This window comes from Cynocephalus volans, chromosome 13 (genome assembly GCF_027409185.1).
Source record: "Cynocephalus volans isolate mCynVol1 chromosome 13, mCynVol1.pri, whole genome shotgun sequence".
NCBI classification, from domain to species: Eukaryota; Metazoa; Chordata; class Mammalia; order Dermoptera; family Cynocephalidae; genus Cynocephalus; species Cynocephalus volans.
Window position 1 is genome coordinate 42,064,714 of NC_084472.1, and position 26,102 is coordinate 42,090,815.

Genomic DNA, 26,102 nt, shown 5'->3' on the forward strand with positions numbered 1-26,102 from the left:
GCTGTCCGGGCTTCCCAGAGTCAACTACCAGGGGAGTGTCAGGGCAAAAGGTAACATCACATCTCAGAGAAGCGATTTCCATTAGAGTGAAGTTACCTCCATTAATAATATCCTCCAAAATTGTGAGGTGCTGTCTTATTAAAATTTATGACAGCAGATTAAAAAAATAGATGTTCCAGGCCCTGTGTTAGGCTTATATGTTATTTTGAATCCCTCTAAAAGCTTGGAAGTACGTATTATTATCCCCATTTCTCAGATGAGGAAACTGAGGCTAGGAAGATTAGACTCGAAACCTGCCCAGACATTGTAAAGAGCAGACAGAGTACTCAAGCCTGAGTCCAACTCCGGGTCCCATACTTCTTCCTTCTCTCTTTTAACCCCATGTTCCCCATGCTTTTTCAAAAACAAAACAAAGACTTTTCCTTTATCCAATATTTCTAATATTATTAGAGCAGCTGCCATTGCTGTGGATCATTTAATGATGAAGTCTTTACATAAAACAAACCATAGAGTATTATAAAAGGAAGAGGTTGGACTAAATCATCTCTGAGATCCTTTCTCATTTTGACTGAAGACCCAAAGTCACAGGTTTTTAACATAAAACTTTTGGCACTGGAGGAGGTCAGGGGAGGCAATTTTATGGGGAGGGGGCCGTGGAGCATCCGCAGCTCTCCAGTCACAGAATGTGGGCACCTGCACAATCTGCCTTTGCACAGGGTGGGCCTGGGGCCAAGCGTCAGTGAGTGCCCACTCAGATGGTGGAATCACCAGAGAGGCTGAGCTGAAAAAGGCCAGATCTGTGGGGCTCAGGACAGTGGGCACTGCGGACACTTGGGTTCACTGAGTAAACCCCAACCCTGACGCTGAAACTTAGGACGTCAGGTGCTGAGTACCAAACCCAGCAAGGCACAGCATACAGCCCAGGCCACCAAAAGGCTGGCCAGTGCCTCAAGACAAAATGCGGCCAAATCCATCCCCATGAGCCATGTGGAGGGCCTCTTGCTTCAGGCTTAGTCCCCCATAGCTCTGGAGGGTGAGACTGAAGTCACTGTCATTACCACATTCTTCAGGCCAGTAGAGGACATGCTTCCTGGCTGGTGTCCCCATCTTCATGCCTTCCCTGCCCAGCCACCCTGAACACTGCAATCAGAACTGAGGAGCATGTCTCTGCTCCAAAACTTTCTGAGAATCCCCACAGCCCAAAGAGTAAGATTCCAAACTCTCAACTCAGCGGCCCCACAGAAGCCATCCTGCCTGCAGCTTTACTTGTACTCCTGTGTGAATCTCAGCTTGAGCCACTGCTGGGTCTCCCACCCTCACCCCAGGCCCCCACCTGCCTAACCCTCCCCCAACCTCCAGGTCCAGCTCAAGCACCATCTCTTCCCTGAAGCCCTCCCTGACCACCCCACCCAGCACTCAGAACCAAAGCAGTGCCCAGAACCTCCCCTCCTGCCTGAGTCTGTGGTCACCTTTGCCTGTCTCTCTGTGTGTCCCATCACCCCTACAAGATTATGTCCTTTCTAGGGAAGACAACAGCCTAAAATTATCTTTCTCAAGGTCCCTTAAGCAAACTGGGTAAGAAAAGGGGACTGACAGGGGTAGCTCGAGATTCTGGAACTCTGGGATCCTGAATTCCACCCTCCCCAGAGTCCCCCTTGAGGGAAATTAGAGCAGGAGGTTTTCACCAGTCCTAGGAAGAGGAAGAGACAAAGCAAGGGGGAGGACCAGCAGGGCCCACTCACCAGATTTTTCATTGAGTCCACCCCTCCTGCATGGGTGAAGGGGCTATGGCCACAGAGGTGTTCCCAGACAAATTCCCACCCCAAGAGGCAAGATTTACAATAGATAATCCCAGCAATGTTAGAAAGGGTCATCAGGCAGGGAGGGGCATGACTTGAAGGGCCATAGGAGTCATCTTCTGTCCCTAGAATATACCCATGGACCTGTCACTCATACTCCAAAAGAATGGCTGTCTTTCCACCAACCATCACACATGGTCTTCTTCAGTGCTAGGAGGCATTGCTGCTGTCCTCAAGAACTGATAATCTAGTTTTAACTATTAATTGAAAATGACCACCTGTGCACAGGTGGGGTCTCTGGGGGAGTTTACAGGTGAGGTGTGAGGGGACAGGAAAAGCAGAGAGCTGCAGTGCTAATCTCAGAAACTCCTAGTTCTCAGTGAGGAGCAAACGGCCCCCAATTGCTGAATAGCCTTTGTTGGGATTTCAGGCAGAAGCACCAGTTTGATCAGGGAGAAACTTCTGGACAAGAAGGTGTTCCCAGTATCTCTCAGTCACTCACACACCTGCAGCTGCCATGTCCCTTTAACACTGACCCATTGGTGGTCACTTGCTTGAGAGCTTTGATAACCATCCAAGCAGGTGCCTCACCTCCAGGCAAAGCCTGCCTGCAGAGATTCCTGCATAGGGAGCCCCCAGAGCCCACATTCCACCATTCACTAGCAGCATGACTACTGGCATTTAACCTCAGTTTCCTCACCTGTCAAGGGGGAACAGTAACCCTGGACCTAAGGATATAAGCAATCCACAAAAGCAAAAAGATAAATGTTAACAAGCACATAAAAGTTTATACAGTCCTTTCTCGGTAGGTATTCTCAGGAGACTGGTTCCAGGAACCCTGAGGATACCAAAATCCAAGGATGCTCAAGTTTCTTATATAAAATGGCATAGTATTTGCATGTAACCTATGCACATTCTCTCGTATACTTTAAGTCATCTCTAGATTACTTATAATACTTAATACAAGGTAAATGCTATGTAAATAGCTGTTATACTCTATCTTTTATTCATATTATTTTTATTGTTGTATTGCTCTTTTTAAATTTTTTTCAAATATTTTTAATCTATGGTTGATGTGAATTCATGGACATGGAACCTACAGATACGCAGAGCCAACTGTACCTAATAATACGCGATTCACATGCGTGAACTTCATGTGTGCTTCCAGAAAAAATAATGGAGTGATTGGTGGACAAGGAGAGGAGTCTTTCTTTCTATCTGCACATTCTTTTGTACCTTTCAAATCTTATACATGCATGTACTACCTTTCAAAAAATAAACAAAAGTAAACTTAGGGGCGGGTTTAATCTCACTAGTAGTCAAGGACATGAAAATGAAAATAATACAACTTTCTTTAACCTATGAAAGTGACAAAATATATGTAACGTTAATACCTAGGGCTAGTCATTGGTATCACATTTCTGGAAGAGAATTTGGAAATATGTATCAAAAGGCTTAAGAATGCTTATACTTTTGGTTCCAATGATACCCCTTCCGGAATTTTATCCTCACGAAATGATCAAAATGACACAAAGGATTGAACCAGACAGACTGTTGCCTGGAGTGTTGAACTCATCAGGAAACATGTTGAATACCCACCACTGGGGAAAAGCTGGGGACTGCAGTGCTTCTAAATGATGCGTGGCCATGTAGCCACCAAAATATCGTATATACAAAGACCTTTTAAACGACATGGGGAAATCCGTAGTTTTAAGCACAAAAAAATTAGAATATATGTGTAAATTCATTGTTATCTCATTTATTTTAAAAGAAAGGCTTAGAGGAAGGCCTGAAAGAAAACATGCCAGAAAGTTCATAAGTCTCTGAGTGGTGGTTTATAAGGGACTTTTTTTTTCCTGTTTGATTATACATTTTTGTTCTAAAAGCTTTATAATAAGCATGTATTATTTTTATAATCACATTAAAAAGTAGGAACAATGTAAACTCAAAACAATATCATTATCCTAGAAACTTTATAGATTGTCTGGAGGCACATAGTAACCCATCAATAAATTATTCTTGGATTTTCTCAAATAGAATAATAGATGCAATAGCATTCTACTCCCCTCCTTTTTTTTTTTTTTTTGTTTCTGGTTTTGTTTTGTTTCTTTGCAGCTGGCCAGTACGGGGATCAACTCCTGACCTTGGTGTAATCAGCACCACATTCTAACTGAGTGAGCTAACCAGTCAGCTAATCCTCCTTTTTCTTAGAGTATTACCTTAGGAAACTTGTCAATACCTTTTCTTCTCTTTGAAATGTATATATTAATCTTTTTCAAAACTAGGTAAGCCTTTTGTCAGTTTTATGACCCAGGCATCTGGGAGCCATCTCTTTAAAATATAAAAATCAAGGAAGACAGCCCCCCTATCTCCAAGTTTCTGTGGGAAGGTAGGAGCCTAACTTCAGTGGGACGCCTTGCTCCAAGCTGCAAAACTATCTCCTGTCATAAAGATATGATGAGTTTGTTTCTCCTCTGGATAAAGCCAATTAGCTAACATGGAATGTTCACTTTGACTTACAATGTGAAGTGAGGATAAACTATATATGACAAATGGTGCTGTCAACTACTGAGGACTGGTTGTTTATCTTGAGAAGATGCAGGTAATCAGTTGCTCTGCCTGGCCATATGAAAGGGTGAGATTTCTTTCTGTCTTTGCAGTCTCTTAGCAGATTGCCTCTGATAAGCATCACATTCTGATTTAATGCTAATTTGATAATAAAAATATTTTCTTTCTCTACCAAAAAAAAAAAAAAGCCTTTTAGTAACTTGTCTGATGTCACACAAACAGGAAGGATAGTAATGATGATGATAGTTGGTATTAACACAAAAACAAAAATGAGAAAAAGCAGGGACAATTTCTTCACACTGAGATTGTCGTGCCTTTCTCCTGAGTAACTGCTGCCATCCAAGCCCTTCAGGGAGTTAGTGATCAGCTGTGAGGGTCACCCAGCCATGGCCCCTTCACCACCCCTCCCTCTGTCAAGAGAGCTCAGGCCTGGGCAGGGGGTGCGGATCCCAAGAATCAGCAGCTGATGTGAAAGTCCTTTCTGACCCAAGTCCAGACCAAGAACCAAGACAAATACACTTATTTTCTTTGAGTCACCTCAGTCTCAAGTCAGTCTAAGCCAGCAGGCTACCCAAGGACAGGTGTCTTTACCTTCCTGATGGATTCTGTCCTGGCCGTGAGAGGGCCACTCTCAGTCTGACATTAATTTCTAAAGTTAGGGATGGTCCCATAATGCCCTTACTTTCCCTCAATAAGCCATCCTTGGGCCTTTTCAGAGTGCAACACGTCCTGGCTAAAACACCCAATAAAAGTACAAGCATACATTAATACTTTATGTTTCTGCAAAGTGCTTCACTTCCACCAGGGAGCAAATTCAAGCCTGGGGGGTTGGGGAAGACAGAGAATGAGTGAAACAAAGGCAACAGGACTGGGAAGTGTGTAATCTACCTGACATGTAGGAAGATAGGCCTCATGTTACCACTTTGTTTCTTTTTCCAAGAGATGCTAGAAATCCAGACTTTAATTTTTTTTAATTTCCCAATTTTTAAATGCCGCCAATTGATTCAAACTTAAAATACTGCACAGACCAAATGTGCCATGCTGTAGGCTGGGGACCACCCATTAGCAGCCCCCTGACTTGCTGATCCTGACGCCAGTCCTGTGAGGGAGGCAGACTGTACGTCATCCATCACAGCTGGGGAAACTGAGGCATACAGTGGGAAGTCAGCTCCTAGCTGGCAAAGGCAGGACTGGAACCCAGGACATCTGACTCCCTGCTCAGTCCTGCCACCAAAGCTCTGGACCCTGTCCCAGGAGTTGGCTGCACACAGCACACCTCTGGATCTCCTCATCTAGCGGCTAGGTCAGCGAGCCTCAGCCTCTTGGCCTCTTGGAAGCTCAGGTGAGTGAAATTCCAGGGCCCTGCCTGTACCAGCACTTCCCCTCCCACTTGACAGAGCGTATAACAGAAATGCAAATGACTGAGCTCACTAGCCTTAGGAGCATAACCTTGAGTAGGCTCTATTTGAAATAAATAATAAAGTAAGAAAATCATTCACAAAAATTAGTACTTGATTTTCATGGGAAGATAATTTATTGAATTATGCATTTGTATTTTCCTTTCCCCATTTCAGGAAGGTAACCTAGTCTTTTTTATCTTCTTGCTGTAGGGCCATCTGGGTTGTGGGGACTGAAAGGCTTCAAAGCTCACTGCAGAAGTTATGCTAGACATCCTGGAGGGAAGAGGGGGACAAGTGCCTGTGGGCCTGGGAGGGGCAGTAGAAATGGTGAGACCACAGCTCTGTGGAAGACTTCTCAAGACCAGGAAGCCACAAGAGTGGTTTGGAGTCCCTCTCTCCACGATTCCCTCAGAAGGGACAGCGGGACCTCAGAAAGACAGCTGCTTAGGGCTCCTCGGGAGGCTGGACTCAGAATTCCAGAAGCCTCCAGAAAGCAGTGGGCGAATCAGCTGAGGCCAGTGTGACCCAGGGAGTCCCCCCAACTGCAGTGTTCCACACAAGACCTGCAGGGCCTTCACACGCCCCTGTGCAGTAGACGGAAGGCGCCTCAGTGGTGATAGGTTACATTTCCCACCAGCTGGTAGATAAGGTTTAGTCATATCTTTTAATTAAAAGAAAATTTTAAATGAACCATTTCTTTCACACCCGGCCAAGCTTGTGAAATAAAATGAATAGTCACTCTTCTGTTATGAATTAGCAAATCGCTTGCATAGCACCTCGCAGCCGATGAGGGTAACTTTCCTCTACGCATTCACTCTATTCGTATCTTATTACATTATGTTGTATTTACGGAACAGCCACACCAGGCTGCGTGCTGAGGTTAACAGTAAACAAACCAAAAAAGGCTTTGCCCAAGTTTCTACTAGAGGGAGACAGATATGATGATAAACTAATCGGTGACAAAATATGTAATATGCCAGAGGGTGAAAGAAAAAAAAGAAGGGAGGAAAGCGGGTGAGGAGTTTGGGGAGGGGTGAGATGCTTTTCCACATAGGATGGTTGGGGAGGCCTCTCAGGCCACACGTGAGCAGGACAGGAAGCAGGTGGTGAGGAGCCACGTGGGTTTGTGGGGAAGAAGGCGCCAGGAGGGGACCAGCACATGTGAGGGCCCTGAGGCAAGGATGATGGGTCACTCTGGGCAGGCAGAGCGAGCCAGGGCAGGGTGCAGGTGATGGGGCCTCAGTTCATGGAAGCAGCGCCCCCTTCCTGGGCCCCCACAAGGCTATCCAGGAGGGAGGGGGCCCATTTCATCTTCTGGGGAGCTGAGACCTCATCCGGGACCCCAGCGAGTCTGGGAGGGCTGGGCTAAGTATATGGGCCTCTCCCCTCCCTGGGGCGCTCAGATTGCCAGTCCCCCACCTCCCACAGCCATCTACCCTCCCCAAGTCCAGATAAGGAGCTGGGGTGGGTGGGCAGGAAGAGCCTCTCAGAGAAGGAGCTGGACCTTCCTGCCCAGATCGAAGTGGAAGTGCTGCCAGCTGCGAAGCACTTCAGTGGGATTAATGGGCATAATTGCCCGCTTCCGCTCCCCTCGCCTGTCCTCGCTCCTGACTCACTACTGACTCACATGATTTCCCTGTGAAGCTCCAGAAAGGAACATTTCCCCCTCTCCCCTCCCGAGCGGAACCTGGGGAAAGGGAAGTGGTTTCATTCCCCAGGGTTTGCCTGTGGGGTCTTTCATTTGGGGCAAGAGAAAAGATGCTGCAGGATGGGTGCATCGTGAGGGAGGGGAGGAATGGGGGTAGCCCCACGACCCCCAGGTCTCCAAGTTCTCCACCCCTAGTTGGGGAAGGAGGAGACTGGCAGAGTGAGCAACAGGCACTGGAGCAGACTGGGGCTCTGAAGTTGACAGAGGGATGGCATCCTTGAGTGCCCCCCCCCCCCCAGCCCTAGGCCTGCATCCTGGATTCTAAAGCCATTATAGTTCTGTAGAGCCCTCTGGGTTAACGAGCAGCTGTGGCAGGGCCCAGGGGAGTGCAAGTACTTACAGTGGCAAGGCAGGGGATGGAGAGGGGTGCACACTGAGGGCCACCCAGCCCTGGGAAGTGCCCAGAGAGAGAAAGAGAACCAGCTCCAGGAAGAGCTGTGGGACCACCTTGCCACCTCCAGCCTTGGAACCACAGTAGGTTGAGCCCAGGCACCCCCCCCCCCAGGCCAACCACAAAACATTCCTTTTCCCTGGCTTGGCCTCTGGACCTCCACTGCTCACCGCCCCCCGACCCCCCGCATCTCCCACAGCTCACCTCAGGGCCAGACCCACACAAGTAGGCTCCCCGGGCCACCCTATCATGCCATTCCCCTTCCAACTACTCTTGGTTAAATATTTGTTCAACAAGCATTTTGAGGAGGGTCTGCCTACAAGAGGTGAACAAGGGGGGTGGAGGGGGTACACATAACAGCCCTCCCCTCGCCTCTGCACTCAGGCTCCAAAGAGCTCATCACAGCAAAAGGAACACAGACTCTCTCCCTCCTTGGAGGGCTGTGGGCTGGTGTGGACATGGAGGTGGGGAAGGTCCCTTCAAACACCACCCAAGCATTCATTCTACCCATTCTCTCTGTCAAGAGCTCCCACAAGTACTAATTTCTCCATCTCATCACATGCCCTTATTACACACCTTATTTCATGTGTGTGAATGCATGTGTGTGTCTGTGTGTGTGTGCGCATGCCTTTGACATTGGTACCACAGTCTCCTCCAAACCTATGGAACCCAGTCTAGCCCATCTTCTCCAACCATTTCATTCCTGCACCCAGGCCTTTGCTCCTGCTAGTTCCTCTGCTACACATTAAGTTGTGTCCCCCCGGAATTTATATGTTGAAGTCCTACTGCCCAGTACCTGTGAATTTGAATTTATTTGGAAATAGATGTAGTTAGTTAAGATGAGGTCACACTGGAGTAGGATGGGCCCTTAATCAAGTGTGACTGGTGTCTTTATAAAAAGGGGAAATTTGGACACAGAGACATGCACAAAAGGAGAATGCCATGTGAAGATAAACATGGACATCCACAAGCCAAGGAATATCAGAAAACCACCATAAGTAGGGAAGAGGCCTGGAATGGGTTCTCCCTCCCCACCTCAGAAGGAACCAACCCTGCTGACATCTTCATCTTGGACTTCCAGCCTCCAGAACTGTGAGACAATAACTTTCTGTTGTGGAAGGCTCCCAGCCTGTGACACTTGTTACACCAGCCCCAGCAAACTAATACACTTGGGGTCACCTCTCTAATCCTCTAGGCCAAGATCTTTCTCTTTCTACCAGGTTCCACTGAGATCCTAAACCTTGTCCAGTGGTTCTGAACTTAACTCAGTAGAGGACAGGGACACCCTTCCAGCCTTTGCAGAGGAAGGGAAGGGAAACAGTTGGGGGGGGGGTCGAGGAGGAGGGAGCTAGGTGGGCAAGACTGGAGCTCCCAGATTGTTTCAAGCAGAGTAGCCTCTCTTGTTGGGTGAGTACACATCTGTAGGCCAGAGGGCCTCTTTGTCCCCAACTTCAGCAGCACTGAACCAGAGTTTGCATTGTCCACTTGGCACTTAACATCCAAAATAGTCTGTAAACTTTTCATATGTGTTTGACCCCTGTTCCCCCTCCCCCCATGAAAGCAATTTGTTTCATCCATCTTGGTACCCAATGTCTAGAGCAGCACAGTCCAGTAGAAATATACTGGGAACCATGTAATTTAAAGATTTCTGGTAGCCATACTACAAAAAAGAGTAGAAACGTAATAAAGTTGCATAGAACTGGAGAGTACACCTGGGGTCCTAGGCAGGAGCCAATGGCCAGCCCCCTTCACCCAGAAGCAGACAAAAAACAAAGCATGCCTGGGGTCCTAGGCAGGAGCCAAAGGCAGCATTCCCCACCTGGAAACATGTGAAGAGCATGCTGAAAATACCATTTCTGCATAGGTGGCACACCACAGCCATGGCTGCTGCAAAAGCAGCTTGACAGCACAGTAGTAGCCACAGCCACCATGCAGGTGGCCCGCCAGACATTTTACTACATTGACACAAGGAGAGTCAATAGTGGAGACGAGAAATAGAAGAGGACACACCTCTCCTTAAAGCCCACTTCAGAGTAATAGAAGAAGCAATTGCCTTACCAGATGACCAGACATCAACTTAGCGATACTAGAAATAAGAAAACCCAAGAAAATACGAAACCATCAAAAGAATACAGTAATTCTCAAATACCAGACCATATAGAGCAGGAAAACCTTGAAATGAATGAAAAGGAATTCCAGGCAACAATCTTAACAAAACTCACTGAGGTATGAGAAGACTCAGTTAGACAACATAATGAAATGAGAAAAAAAAAAAACCCCAGTATATGAAGGAGGAAATTTACAAAGAGATCAATACGTTTAAAAAGAATGTAGCAGAACTCATGGAACTGAAAGATTAACTCAACAAAACAAAAAACACAACTGAGGGCTTAAGCAGCAGGCTAAACCAAACCGAAGAAAGAATTTCTGATCTTGTAGATAGTCTTTTTGAAATAACTCAGGCAGACAAAAAAAGGAAAAAAGAATTTTAAAAAATGAAGAAAATCTAAGAGAGCTAGCAGACAACATTAAGCACACAAATATTTGAATCATGGGTGTTCCAGAAATGGGGGGAGAAAGGAAAAAGCATGGAAAATCTATTAAATGAAATAATAATGGAAAACTTCCCCAGTATAGGGAGAGACACAGACCTTCAGATCCAAGAGGCTCAAAGATCCCCAAACAGATTCAACCCAAAAAGATCCTCCCCAAGACACATTACAGTCAAACTGGCAAAACTCAGAGACAAAGAAAGGAATCTTTAAAAATGCAAGAGAAAAGCAAAGTCACCTATAAGTGAGCCCTATAAGACTAACAGTGGACTTCTCAACAGAAACTCTATATACCAGAAGAAAATGGGTTGATATATTCAAAACACTAAAAGAAGAAAACTGTCAGCCAAGAATACTATACCCAACAAGGCAATATCCTTCAGAAATGAGGGGAAAATAGTGTATTTTCCAGAAGAACAAAAACTGTGAGAGTTCACCACTACATGACCAACCCTACAAGAAATCCTCAAGGAAGTCCTGCATCTGGAATCCAAAAAAATGATAATCACAACCACGAATACACAAGAAAGAATAAAACACACTGGTAGAACAAAAATGCAAATGAGAAAGAGAAAGAAACTAAATCTTACCACCACAAAAAACATAATGACAATGTAATAATGTCCCTGCTTTATTTCTGATTTTAATAATTTCAGTCTTCTTTTTTCTTGGTCAGTCTAGATAAAGGTTTGCAAATTTTGTTGATCTTTTTAAAGAATCACCTTTTGGTTTCGTTGATTTTCTCTATTGTTTTTTAATTTCCTATTTCATATATTTCTGTTATAATCTTTGTTATTTCCTATTTACATTTGCTTTTGATTTAGTTTGCTCATCTTTTTCTATTTTCTTATGGTAGAAGTTTACATTACTGATTTGAGACTTTTCTTATTTTTAATACACGTGTTTATAAGTATAAATTTTCCTCTAAGCACTGCATGAGCCCTGCATCCTATAAATTTTGATATGTTGTACTTTGATTTTTATCTCAAAGTTCTCTCAAATTTCCTTGTGATTTTTCTTTTTACCCATTGTTTATTTAGGAGAGTGTTGTTTAATTTCCACACATTTGTGTATTTTCTAAATTTCCCTCTGTTATTGTGTCAGAGAAAATATTTTCTACAATCTTAGTCTTTTAAAATGTGTTAAGACTTGTTTTATGGCCAAAATTTTTTTAAAATAATAAAATAAAAAAATAAAAACAAAAAAAATGCATAGAACCAAATACACACATACGTACAAATAAGTGCATGTAAAACTAGTAAAATCTGAATAAGGTTGATGAATTGTACCAATGTTAATTTTCTAGCTGTGATAGTGTACTATATTGTTTTGAAAGACGTTAACTTTGGGGGAAAATGGGAGAAGTATATACAGGTTCTCTCCATATTACATCTTACTGCTGCATATGAGTCTATAATTCTCAAAATAAAATTTTTTTTTTAAGTAAAAAGAAATAGGTGAAAGATTTAATATATTTTATTTAGCCTAATATATTCAAAACATTATCACTTCAAAATGTAAACAATATAAAAAATGAATGAGATATGTTAGATCCTTTTTTGTTAGTATATCTTTGAAATCCAGTGTGTATTTTATACTTACAGACAGCACATCCCAATTCAGACTAGTCACATTTCCAGTGCTCAGTAGCCACACAGGGCTAGTGGCTATCATATTGGACAGTGCAGGGATAGTACATAAAGAACACTCAATTCATGTTGGCTGTATGAATGAATGAATGAACCAATTAATCAACTAGAACCAAGAGGGGCCTGAGACTGGAGGAGCAGAATGGTGCCCCCACCAGCTAGAGGGAAATGGATGGGAGGCCGTATGTGTGGGGACATCAGCTCTACAGGAACTGGTGGTGTGTAAAGGAAACCCAAAGGAATGAACTTGGATTAAAATACAAACAGCAACCAGCCTGACATGCAAGAAAGACAAAGCTCCTGGGAATTCTTGCCTTCTTTAAGCCTTCTTTTGGGGATTTGTGATGTATTTCCAGGAAATACCAATGGTGATGCCAGGAAGTATTGATCCTCAGCTGATCTGCTGGAGAAGAATGGGAGCTGGCATGCTGGAGGAGTGAAGGGAGGGAGGCTTGGGCTTCCCCTTCCCAGAAACTCAGCACAAGCAGCATAAATCAGATGCAGTCTTTGGGTGGAGTGAGTGCTGATGCATCTTATTCTCCCAATAACCCCCCAGCACCCACCATGCATGGCATCCCACACACATCTCCTGGTGTACCCACCTTATTTTCACACGCACACACCCAGGGCCCAGGGGTTCTGCAGAACCTGTGGGTCCCTTCCAGAAGGAGCCGGCAAAGCCTAGCCTGAAGCATTCTCCTGAAGGACCAGCTCCTTGTGCTCCACCTCATCAGAGCTGGAATAGAGTGGAATAGTACCCACTCACACTGTTTAAGACTAAACTGAGACCAGAAAGGCCATCAATCAGCCTCACAGAGGATGAGGGTATAAAAGAAATTTAAAATATTTCAATAGCTTCCCTCACCTGCTCCTCAGCCTGTCCTCCAGATAACCTCCAAATCCAGTCTCTGAAGCCCACCAGTTCCCCCCAAGCCTCTACCAGGTTCCACCTGGCAACACTCACCACCCTGATTGCTGTCTCCTCTGAAACTTACCAGATCCATAGTCTGTGTCACACAATTAGAATTTATTTATAGTCTTACATCATTTTTCACGTTTGTCTCTTTAAGTGTTCTGTAAGTTCCTTAAGGACATGTATCATAACTAATAATTCTTTAGTAACATCCCTTCTACTTCAGTACAAAGCTGAGTGGGCATTTAATAAATGTTTGTGATTGTTAGAAAAAATTGGGGATTCCCTTTGTATGTATCCATTCATTCAACAATGTCAGGTGCTGTGCTAGGTCCTGAGAATTCACTGACTAAAACATCTCTTGGAAGAGTCTTACAAGCTGTGTGACCTTATATAAGTTACTTACCCTTTCTCCATGAGTATTAAATGTGGAAGACTGAATCTATTTAACAGGACTATGGTGAGCATTAAGGGAAATAATCTTCATTTAGGATTATGCAGTTAGGTTGGTGTCTGGCTCACAAACCCTTAGTGAAGGTTAATAATTAATATTATTACCTGATGAATTCGTTCATTCAGGTGTGGGGGAGGGGGTGAAGGGAGATGTTCCTAAGATATAAGTAGGGAAAACAGCTAAATTAGAGAATTATTGGATGAGAAATGAATGGACCTAGATAAGTCAAAGAGGAAAAGCTAAATCCCTAAAAAAATTTCCCTGGAAAGTACAAATGTCAAAAAGAAAAGGACTGGAGAGAAGGATGGCAAGGAAGAAGAGATGGAATCTGGGAGTAAGAGGGTATCACTGTGTCCCCGGGGGACATTGAGAAGGGACAGGAAACTAACATCCATCACCTAGTGCAGGGCTGGGCATACAGCCCATCAGGGCCAGGACAAGGTGCCCAGGACACAACATTTAAGGAGGCCCTCATTCTCAGGCTCATGCAAGTGTAGTGTTAACAGCTGAGAGCGTGTCCTCCTTAAATGTTCCCTGAGTCCCTTGCTTGCCTCCCAGCCTTGCAGCAGGTGCTCCATAGAAACTTGCTCTTACCAGCAAAACTGTTAAGTTTCAGCACACACCCCAGGCTGCAGTCAGCTCAGCATACTCTTTCCCTTCTAGGGCACCCACCCTGCAAGAACCACACTCTGGACAGATCCTCTGGTCACCATGGTCCCAGTCTTCTGGGGCTGTGCTGGTTACTCAGGGCAGTGAGACAAAAGGCTTTGTCCCCTGGGTGTGAGGAGAGCTGGTTCAGCGATGAGAGCCTTGAACACACACACAGGCAGCACAAAGTACTTTTCCTTGACCCAGTTACATATCCTCAAGTCTCAGACCTGCACCAGCCACAAGCAGGCAGCCCAGATCTGTGCCCTTGAGGTGCAGGAGAGAGGAAGGCTGGAGGGAAGACAAAGTATAGGAGAGTCCTCTATACTTGAGGCAGGACAAAACAGGCCCAGCCTCAGCTCCTGTCCACTGTGCAATCACATAGAAAGCAACAGGACAGCGTTGGGCAGAATGTGTCAGCACAGGTGCTGCAAATTCAGAGGAGGGAAAGAGAAGCAGGATTTGGATTGAAAGGCAGCCAGGAAGGGACAGCAGGTGGAGACACCGCATGGGCAAAGGCACAGAGTTAGGATAGACGTATGTGTGTAGAAGACCCTTAGGTGACAGGACAAATGCTCGACTTTGAGTAGACATCAGGCACAGACTAACCTTTAGAGGTGAGGTTTTTGTTTAGGGAGGGGGTGGGGAACAGAGACATTCAAGGACTTCCATTCCTGATGAAATGGCAGACTGAAAAACCATCGGTGACAGGGGCTGTGATGCACCCCTCATGTTCCCTTTCAGGAATGAAGGACTTTTTCCCCAGCAGAACTGACTGCTCTCCACTCTCAGTTCTCTCTGGGAGTTGCCTCAGGTGAGGAGAGACACCTTGCCCAAGGTTACACTCCCTTCCAGGGACAGCCCTTATCTAGTGACTGATCAACATGAAGGTATAAAGGCTTGGCCCCCTCACCCCAACTCTGGGCAATTCTGAAGGGCCATCCCAGCTCCAGGGCTCCCTGGGGACTTCTGAAGCCTTCTCTGGGACTGTGTTGCAGCTCAATTTCTCCCCCTGCCCAATCATATTTCCTTCTTTTCCCTTTCTTGGGTATTGATCCTAAGAGCACTTCTTAATAATTCCTACACTCTAATCACTGGCTCAGAGTTTGCTTTCCAGGGAACCCAAACTACAACATCCTCCCACTACAAAATATTAACATAGCAATGAAAAAATCTTTAAATGCCTTCTTAAATGGATGAATCTGGCAAGAAAAGAGGTAGTAGATGAGTTCTACAACCAGAAGCTGCCCTAGGGACAACAGTCAATCACGGTGGTTCGTGCTTCCTTTGTAATGGCACAGGACCTAGCCAGCATGGAGGGTTGCACTAGAAACCTCCTCCTAAAGCCAGGAAAACACAAATAATCCAAAAGGCAAGATAGGAGAAATAGCAGGATACCTAAAAAACACAAAATATGATGGTAGAAATAAATCCTTAGGCATCGGTAATCACAATAAATGTAAATATACTAAACTTTCCAGGTAAAAGACAAAGATTGTAATCTTATATAAAAACTTTAATTATATATATATATATTCTAGTTACAACAGACATAGAATAAAAGACATGCAAGTACTGAAAAAAAAACAGGAATCAGTATCAAATATATTATGTTATCTCACTACCAAACCTGTAAGGTAAAAAATGTAAAAGATAAGTAAAAAAAAAGACTCTGGAAATCTAAAAACATTTCTAAATTTATGAGCAAATAAATAAATAAATAGAAATTAGAAAACACTTGGAATTAAAGGTAATGAAAATACTTCTGGTAGTTTCTAGCTATATGACCTTGAACAAATTACTTAACCTCACTGTGCCTCATTTGCCTCATCCATAAAATGAGGATGGCAATAGTATCTATTATTTATTGGTATAAAAATTCAGTATGTTGGGCCGGCCCCGTGGCTCACTCAGGAGAGTGCAGCGCTGGTAGCACCAAGGCCACGGGTTCGGATCCTATGTAGGGATGGCCGGTGCGCTCACTGGCTGAGCGTGGTGCAGACCACACCGTGCTGAGGGTTGTGATCCCCTTACCGGTCAAGAAAAAAAAAAAATTCAGTATGTTAATATATAAAGCACTTGAACTAGTACCTGGTACATAGTAAATGCAATATAATTCTGAGTTGTTAACATCATCTTCATCATCATCATCATCCCAAAACTGAAGGGATATAATTTAAAAAGTATTCTGAGAAAATTTTATAGCCTTAAGACGTTTACCATCAGAGAATAAGAAAGACTAAAAATTAAAGAGATAAGCATCCAACTTAGGAAGTTAGAAAAAGAATAATAGAATAAAAACAAACCATAAAAATTAATGAAATAGAAAGCAAATATCCGAGAGAAAATCAAAAAAGCCAAAATCTGGTCATTTAACAGTGATCACTTAAAAAATAGAAAAAGAAACAAGTTAACAATGTTAGGAATAAAGAAGTGGCAAAAACTAGATGTGACAGAGATATAATAGAAAATATTATGAACTTTGTACAAATAAACTTGGAATAGTTTTTAAATTTTCTAGAACAACATAATTTACCCAAATTGATTAAAAAAATAAAAAATCTAAGTAGTGGTTTTGGTTTTTTGGGGGGGGGTTTTTGTTGTTGTTGTCCAGACAGTATAGGATCCAAACTCTTGACCTTGATGTGTACAGCACCTCACTCTAACCAACTGAGCCAACCGGCCAGCCCTAAATAGTCTTATAATCTCTAAAGAAATGGATTAGTAACTTCAAGTCTTCCCATAAGGAAAACATTAGGTGCAGATGACTGTGCAGGTGAGTTCTACCAAACTTTCAAAGAATCTCAAAAATGAGTATAAACCATTCCAGAGAATAAAGAGGAAACATTTCTAACTCATTTCCAAGACTGGTTTTAAGACCAGACAAAGACAGCATGATAAAAGAAATTACATGCTAATATTATTCAAGAACATGAGATACAACATTCTAAATAAAAATAATAGTTGAAAACTCACATTATGTAAAACAAATAGTACTCCATGAACAAGCTGGGTTTATTCCTAAAATTACACATTGAACATCTATTAATGAAATTTACTGCATCAAAAGATTTCTTTCTGTTTGTTTGTTTGTTTTTGGTAGCTAGCCAGCACAGGGATCTGAACCTTTGCCCTTGATATTACCAGCACCACGCTCTAACCAAGTGAGCTAACTGGCCAGTCCCCACATCAAAAGATTAAAGAAGAAAAACTACATATCTAATAGATGGAGAAAAAGCATCTGATAAAATTAATTACCAAACACAATTTTAAAAAGAAAACAAAATTAAACTTCTTAATTTCTTAATTAAACTTCTTAAACTTCTGTACAAGTATGTGGAATTTTCTTTACCTATTAGAGGATGTCTACAGAAAAAAAAAGAAAGAAAGGAAATAGAGAAACTAAGAAAACATACTCAATGGTGACATTTTCTCATCATTCCTTTTACAATCAGGATTAATCACATCATACACAAAAATTAACTCAAAATGGATCAAAGACCTCAATGTAAGAGCTAAAACTATAAAACTCTTAGAAGAAAACATAGGTATACATTTTCGCGATCTTGAATTAGGCAATGGTTTCTCAGATATGACACCACCAACAACAAATGAATGGGTGAATATGACTTCATTAAAATTTAAAACTTTCGTGCTTCAAAGAAAGTGAAAACACAGCCCATAGAAAGAGAGAAATGTTTTGCAAATCATATATCTGATAAGGGACTTATACTTAGAATACATAAAGAACTCTTACAACTTAATAAGAAGAAGATAAATAATCCAATTTGAAAATCCAAAGAAGAGATACAAATGACTAATAAGCACATAAAAAGATTCTCCACATCATTAGTCATCAGGGAAACGCAAAATCAAAACCACAATGAGATACCATCTCAAAACCACTACAATGGCTATTATCAAAAAGATGGATAATAACGAGTGTTGCAAATAATGTGGAGAAATTGGAACACTCATACACTGCTGGAGGGAATGTGAAATGGTGTAGTCACTTTGGAAAACAGTCTGGCAATTCCTCAAATGGTAAACAGAGTTACCATGCGACTTACTATTCCACTCAGAGATATAAACCCAAGAGAAATGAAAATACATGTTCATGTAAAAACTTGTACACAAATGCTCAAAGCAGCATTATTCATACTAGCAAAACTAGTGGAAACAACCCAAATGTTCATGAGTTAAAGAATGGATAAACAAAATGTGGTATATCCATACAGTGGAATATTATTCAATGATTTAAAAAATGAAGTATTGATACATGCTACAACATGGATGAACCTTGAAAATATTACGCTTAATAAAGTATGCCAATCACACAGGGCCACATATTATATGATTCCATTTACATGAAATGTCCAGAATAGGCAAATCTATAAAGACAAAAAACAGATTAATGTATTTGTTCATTCCTAGGGCTAGGAGAGATAAGGGACCGGGGAGTGACACTTAAGGGGTACAAAATTTCTTTTGGGGAGTAATGAAAATGTTCTAAAATTGATTGTGGTGATGGATGCTCAACTGTGTGAATCATACTAAAAATCATTTAACTGTACACTTTAATTATGTGAATTTTATGGTATGTGAATTATGTTTCAATAAAGCTGCCCCCAAAAAGTTAAGAAAAAATATCAGGATTAAGATCAGGATATTCACTATGACACTTTTATTGAATATTATATAGAAGGTCCTTGCCAGTGCAGTTTGACAAGAAATATAAATTAAGGTATAAGGATTGTGATAAAAGAAAGAAAAGTGTTTACATAAAAATCCCAGGAGAATCTTCAGATAAACTATTGTCATAATGCACATTATCAATATTGCTGATTATAAAATCAACATACAAAAAAACTCAAATTTATTTCTATATACCAGCTAAAAATGGTTGGAAAATATAATTTTTTACAGATAATTTTTACTATAGCAATAAAAACTATGTAGCTAGAAATTCAGGTGTCAACTGAATGTTCGTGTCCTCCCCAAATTCATATATTGAAATCTAATCCACAATGTGATGATATCCGGAGGTGGGGCTTTAGGGGGTTAATTAGGTCATGAGGGTGGAGCCCTCATGAATAGGATTAGTGCCCTCATAAGAAGAGGCCAGAGAACTAGCTCACCCTCTTTCCACCAGGTGAGGATAAAAGAAGTCAGCTGTCTGCAGCCTGGAAGAGGGCCCGCACCAGAACCTGACCAAGCCGGCACCCTGATGTCGGACTTCCAGCACTATGAGAAATAAATGTCTGTTGCTTAAGCTACCTAGTCTAAGTAACTTGTTATAGCGGCCCAAACTAAGACATAAATATAACAGAAGATGTTTAAACCCTTTATGGAGAATTTAACACTCCATTGAAAGACACGGGAGGACATTCAAGGCCCATGCCTATCTGGTCTTCTTCTGAGATTAAGTTTAAAAAGTGGGTTGAGACCAGATTATATAAATCTACAACATCCTTTCTACCTTAAAAAAATTGGCCTTTTCCTGCTCCTCTCTTAAAATATAAATACCTGAAGTCTTTAATGCTCTAAGGCTGTGAATTTATATAAAGATTTTAGTACTAACAAAAGGGATTTGGGGCAGTGGGGGACTTAATGGAAGACGGGACAATTTCCACACACATCATTCTAGAAAACCCTTCTTTTAAGCCTTTCTCCTTTCAGCACTGACACCTAAAAAGGGGAATCTGTGCTCCCTGCCTCCACATTCTCTTTCCCCATGTACTCCTAAGCCCACTGCAATGAGGGTCCTGTCCCCACCATTCTCCTCCAAACCATCCTTGCCTCTATTGTCAAATCCAGTGGACACACTCACCCCTATCCCACCTGAACCCTCTGCAGGGTGTGTCACAGCTGACCCCTCTCCCCCAGTGCCTTTACCCCTTGGTTTCCTTAACACTTCCCTCTCCTTGTTCCCCTCCACCTCCTTCCAGCCTGTTTTCAGAGCCAGCTCGCTAACACCTTAGGTGCAGGCATTCCTTGGGCTCTCCATTGCACGTAGATCCATTGTCATTTGTCACTCTGCTCCCTCCTGGGTGATTTCATCCAACCCCAACACGCAGACCTGTGTTTTTCTAAGGGTTTCAACCCAATAGGTTGTAAAATCAAATGTAGTGGATTGCTCCCAGATTTTTTTAACTTTTCTTTTTAATTATGGTAAAATACACATTACATAAAATTTACCATTTTAACCATTTTTAAGTGTACAGTTCAGTGGCATTTAGTACATTCACACTGTTGTGCTACCATCATCACCACCCATCTCCAGAACTTTTTCTTCTTTCCAAACTGAAAGTCTGTAGCAAGGCAACCTTTATTCTGCTTTCTGTCTCTAGGAATCTGACCACTCTGGGTACCTCATATAAGTGGAATCATCTAGTATTTGTCTTTTTGTGACTGGCTTATTTCATGTAGTGTCTTCAAGGTTCATCTGTATAGTAGCATGTGTCAGAATTTCCTTCCTTTCTAAGGCTAAAATTCCACTGGGTTTTTTTTAATGAAGTAGAATTGATTTCTTTTAATGAAGTAAAATAGAAAATATTACAGCACGTTTCTCAAAATAGGCCAAGTTAGCAAAATGTTTGCTTCCGTTGAGTGTTTATGTGAGTGTGTTCTAGACCCCCGGGTATAACATACTTCTTACTGTGCATCACAATTGTAAAAGTTTGAAAAACAATGATTTCGAGGGCTGGTGACTCCAAAACCTACTTTAGCCTGGCTCCTCTCCACCCATAGTTCCATAGCTCATTTCCAAGGATCTGCTGGCTAGCTTCACCTGGATCACCTTCCTGTGTCTGGGCAGATCAAGACTTAAATGTGTTATATACCCTTTTTCCTCCAGACATGCAGCTTCTCTCACATCCCCTGCTTTGTTTCCCATCATCTGGCCCTGCCTGCCTCGCCCTGCCCCAGCTGTCCAGCTCTAACATTTGAGTGATGCAGAATCACTCAACTCTTCCCTTCCCTTTCTGATCCTTGCTCAAACTGGGTTTCATCCCCTTTCCCTCCACCTCTGCTTGTGCCTATGGAACATCCCCCGTCTTTAAGAACCAGCCCCCAGATGCCTCCATGTACCTTGAAGCACACTGATTCACTGTGGTTCCCTCCTCCTTCTCCTTCGAGTCTCTTGTCCATTCTTCCCAACAGCCTGCGAGCTCCCAGGGACCCTGGACTGTGTCTGTCTTGTACACTACTGTTCCCTCAGCACTTAGGGTGGTGTTCAGTATATGGTAAATATCCATTCAGTATTCATTCAATCAAGAACAGACACGAAGATCCAAGAAGATCAAAGGCAAACTTCACAGCTTTGTTTCTTGCCTTTTCCTCCTAATTCATGCAGTGTACACTCTCTCTATTAGAGATGCTGAGCTCACTAAGCCATCTGCCCTGCCTTCTCCCCTCCTGGCCAGTGGAGGTATTTGCAGTGTTCTGACTGCTCCTGACGGGCCTTCCCAGAAGTACCCACTGCACAGCACAGGGAGAGGTCAGGGGTCCAAAGAAATCAACACACATTGACTCCTATCTCTGACTTCCTTGGGATGTAATCTGTCTCTAAATTCTCACTGAAAGAGCCCGACACTTTGTGCCCCTAAGCTCTTTGTGAGGTGGCATTACACCAACTCAGCACAGAAGCAAAGAACAGCAACCTTTAGGAATACCCTAGCTCTAAAATGGATCGCTCCCTGTGCCAAGTTCTCTTCACATTTCACCGGGCTGTGACAATACCTCCCAGCCCCTTCCCCTCTTTAACCCTTCCTGTACAAGGCCCGGATAACCTTCCTTCCTAGTGGCTTTTACCATGTCATTACCCTATTCAAGGACCACACGTGGCTCCCTATGGACCAATGAACCAAGTTCAAACTGTCCTTCTCAATCTTCAAAGCATTTCACTGAAGCACTGACCCACCATTACACCTGCCCCTTCCCCTACATGCTCCCTTGCAACAGCTGGATCCAATTCTTCACTGTGTCTTTTGCAATTACTACCCTTGTATACCAACATAAGTGCACACACAAACCCACCTTCAATCACTTATTCATTATCCAATATTTACTGAGAACTTATTATGGGCCAGGCATATTTGGAGCTCAGGGTGCAGCTGGGAACAAAAGAGAGAAATCCTGCTCATGGAGATTTACAGCTTGCAGCAGGGTTTCTCAGCCTCAGCACTACTGACATTTGGGCTGGATAATTCTTTGTTGTGGGCGGCAGACCATGCATTGCAGGATCTTTATAGTATCCCTAGCCTCTTCCCAGTGGATGCCAGTAGCACCTTCCTCTCTGCATTGTGACAACCAAAAATGTCTCTGAACATTGCCTGAGGGGTAAAACTGCCCTCAGTTGAAAGCCACTTGTCTAGAGCAGCAGGGGGAGCTTGGTACAGACCACATGAGGAGATTGTTCAAAAGGCAGCATACTAGATCCCATTCCCAGAGAGCCTGATTCAGGGGCCCAGGACTCTGCATTTCAATGGCCCTCCAGGTGGTTCTGAAACAGGCTGTTCCAGGACCTCTGCTGGAGAAACACCGGTTCTAGATGGGAGACACACCAAGAGCCACATCAAATCAGTTCATTACAATGTGACTACGTGTGTAGGCAACAAGACAGGTAAGCAGGTGCTACAGGGGCAAGTAATGTGGCAGAACAACCTGGTTTGCGCTCAGGGCAGTATCCCTGATGGCCTTATCAATGATTTAGCCAAGTGCTGTGGTGTAGGCGGGGCAGGTGTGGGAGAGGTGAGAGGAGATAGTGCCACACCTGCATCTCTGCACTTCTGCTGCTCTTTCTGGATGTGCTCATCCCCTCCCTTATCCAAATCTTACCCTTCCTTCTGGGTACACTCAAGTTCCTTCCTCCAGACAGCCTTTCCTAACTACCCCAGCCCATCAGTGCCTTTTTTTCTCAGACACTCTGCAGACAGATTCACACTTACTTCCTATCTCATCTATGGCCATTTTGTCTCCCCAAATAGACTTCAAGCCCCCTAAGCTCCAGTACCACATCATCTTCTCCTTTATAGATCCCGAGGCATCCTTCCGGGGTTGGGCATACACAAGTCTTGCTTTCTTGGTTGGGTTAATCTGAGTCCTTGGAATGAGGCCTGCAAGGTGGCATCTGTGCACTTTAGTGGGTCAGGGTCTCTGTGTGAGGGAGGATAGGAAGCAACTAGTACACCTGCTGAACTCCAGGCAGCTAGCCCATCCACCCAAGACCAAGCCAGGCTTGCAGAGCATGCAGGTAGTAGTTGAGTTGGCATTTGCCGTGGGCACCAATACTCTCCCCTGTTGATAAGACAGAAAGAATCTCTGCAGCCCTAGTAACTTTTAGGAGGTGCCAGCCAGGGGTTAGGGACCCAGAGCCACCCTGTTGAGGAGCAAGTGCCAAGACAGAAGCAGGCCCTTCAAGGACCCAGCTGTCCTTGCACAGGACAATCTCTGGGGCAGCAGTAGAGCCAAAAGAGGAGGCAGGCTCAATCAGATCCAACAAGCTAGGATACTCTGAAAATATCCTTTAAAGCCACCAGCGCCATACATAGCTCATGAGCTGTCGCCAACCAGGGAAGAATGTTCTCTGGGAAGGTCCGGAGCCATGACTGGCAGGAAATAAATGCTGGGGACAAGGTGCCTCATACTCCCCAGCTCTGGGGCAGTTACAAAGAGGGGAAATAGCCTGACCGCTTGGCTTTCTTCCTGCAAGTGAGACACTAGCAGCAACCCTCACCTCCCATCCTCCTGGGCAGCCCAGGTTGGGGAACATGTGACTAATGTAGAATCCAAAGAATGAAAAGACAGCAACTGCTTTATTATTTGGAAGTCTAGGGAAGAAGATGGGATGCTTGTATAGCTAGAGAGCTAGAAAGGCTTCCCCTCCAACCCCCATCAGCCTAGGGGGAGAGGCGGTGAGAGTAGGGAGACAGTGGCAGCAGAGGAAAAACATGGCTCCAGCAGAAAGGAGAAGGGGATTCTTTCCAAGAAAGGCTCTGATATGAAAGTGTCCTAGAGCAGAGCTCTCCCTCACCCTCAAAACCAGGCAGAGCAATCCGGACATTTCCCCTAAGCCAGCAGGGCCGGCAGAACTAAGCAGTTGGCATTTCTGTGTATCTTCCGCATACAGAGACACTGAGGCTGTGCCCTAGTTTTTGAGTGCCACCTTCTACTGCTCTCTGTCTTAATGGAGTTTGCCAATGGGTGGGGGTAGGGGGAGAACCCAACAAGGGCAGGGTTAACTTCTGCTGCAGCTCTGACCTTTTGCACTAAGGATGAGAAAAGTCATCTGTTTCAGAAGGGATCAGGTTGTGAGTTTCACAGATGCAGTGGCTATGGGATTATAAGAATTGACTATTCCTGCCGCATCGCCACAGCTCACTACCACCCCCACCTAACCCGACGCTCCTGGGGGGAGGGGGTCGCGGATGCTTCCCCCGACCCCCCAAAAGCCCCTACAAAAGTTCAGGACTCGTGAGGTAAAAAAATAAATAAATAAACAAAAAAAACATCAAACCAAAACAAAACAAAACAAAATCTATCCAATTTTGAGCCCTCCACACCCGGGCTCCAACCAAATGCCCATGGACCTGTAGGTTTGAGGGACACCAATCCGATCGCTGAAGCCGCTATGGGCAGGTAAATGGATTTATCGTCAGCTTGGCCGCTCGGAATTCCAACCTGACCCCCACCCCCGCCCCATTTTTCACTGCAGAGTAAAGTTGTCGGGGCCTCCAGCCTGCGCGGGGCAGGCACTGTCCTCGAGCTGGGAGCAGAGATGCGCTTCAAAGCGCCGTGACCCAAGCCTAACGCGGCGGTGCTGGGGGCTAAGTGCAAACGCCACGGCCACGCACCCCGGGGACGCGTGGCCAACGCTGCGGCCGCCACCTGGAGGATCCCCGGGTGCTCCGCGCATCCCACCCTCTCTCGGACTTTCTTACCTCTTGATGTAGTTGCTGCCGTACAGGATCTGTTGCAGCAAGGTCACCAAGGCGAAGGCGCAGATGAAGATAAAGAGTAATGTTCGGTTCCCCAGCAAATCTCGATTGGCGGAGGGGTCCGCGTAGCGCATCCTGGCGGCGGGACCCCGCGGGCGCGGGGTGCGGGGCGGCCAGGCAATCACGCGCGGGGTTCCGGGGCCCCGGGGGGCGCGCGGCCGACCAGGCGCCTCACCACGCGTCTAGGCGGACAGGGGACTTCGCGGGACAAAGTTTCCAGATGGTGCGGCCGGAGCAGGGAGCATCCGAGCGTCGCCGGGGCTGGGGAGGCAAGAAGGACAGGGCCGGTCGCAGGGAGCTTGGCCGCAGCCCCGGGCCTTCCCTCCCGATGCCTTTACCTCCGGGCGCCCGTGCCGGGCAGCCGCCGATTTCCCCGCCGAAGGGCGACACCAGGTGCCCCGAGCCGGAGGCCGCCCCTCCCGCTGAGGTGGTGGCCAATGGGGAGCGGGGCCCGGGCTCTGACCGCCGGTGCGCCCCAGCGCGCGCGCACCGCCCCCTCCGGTCCGGCCCCGGATCGCGGTCGCCAGGAGCGCGGTGCCCTACCCCGGACGGGCCACGTCCAACCCCGGGCCCGCAGCGGGGGAGCGCGAAGGTTGGCCTTCAGCCCTGTGGCTAGGAGGTGAGCGATGAAACGACCGGACAGTCTGGCTAATGACACGCGGGCAGTGGAGAGGGGGAGGGGTGGAGTGGGGAACGCCAGGTTTGAATCCTGGGATTAAAAAGAGGGCAGGAAGGGGAAGCCGCGGCTGCGGAGCTGGGCTAGCTGGAGGGGAGCGTTTGCATGCGGCGTGCAGGGCACTGACTGAGTCACCGCCGTGGCCGCGTCCTCGCGCTCTCCTAGAGATTTCTCCGGAGAGCGCGGAGCAAGGTCAGCCGGGCAGCCCTTCAAGGACGGCGTGCGCGGCTCCTGCATGCAGATGGCTAGCGGGGCTGCCCGCCCGCGCCCCGGCGCCCAACTCCTGCACGGAAGGAATTCAGGGTCTGCCCGCCCCCGCCACGGCCCTCTTCCCTCTCCCCGACTGC

At 45.1% G+C, this 26,102-nt stretch overlaps 1 protein-coding gene across 10 annotated transcripts in view; it reads right to left on the reverse strand.

Annotated features, from left to right (window-relative positions):
• The window catches only part of ST8SIA5 (ST8 alpha-N-acetyl-neuraminide alpha-2,8-sialyltransferase 5), an 88,253-nt gene extending 62,700 nt beyond the window's left edge, over positions 1-25,553 (reverse strand). For 5 of the 10 annotated variants that reach the window (XM_063077525.1, XM_063077524.1, XM_063077529.1 and 2 more), the window contains exon 1: positions 25,023-25,530. In XM_063077525.1, coding sequence (XP_062933595.1) covers positions 25,023-25,153 — 131 coding nt within the window. In that variant the 5' untranslated portion in view covers positions 25,154-25,530. Of the gene's footprint in view, positions 1-25,022 lie in introns of all 10 variants that reach the window. The other 5 variants (XM_063077526.1, XM_063077528.1, XM_063077523.1 and 2 more) reach the window with 4 other exon arrangements.
• Positions 25,554-26,102: the final 549 nt, after the last annotated feature.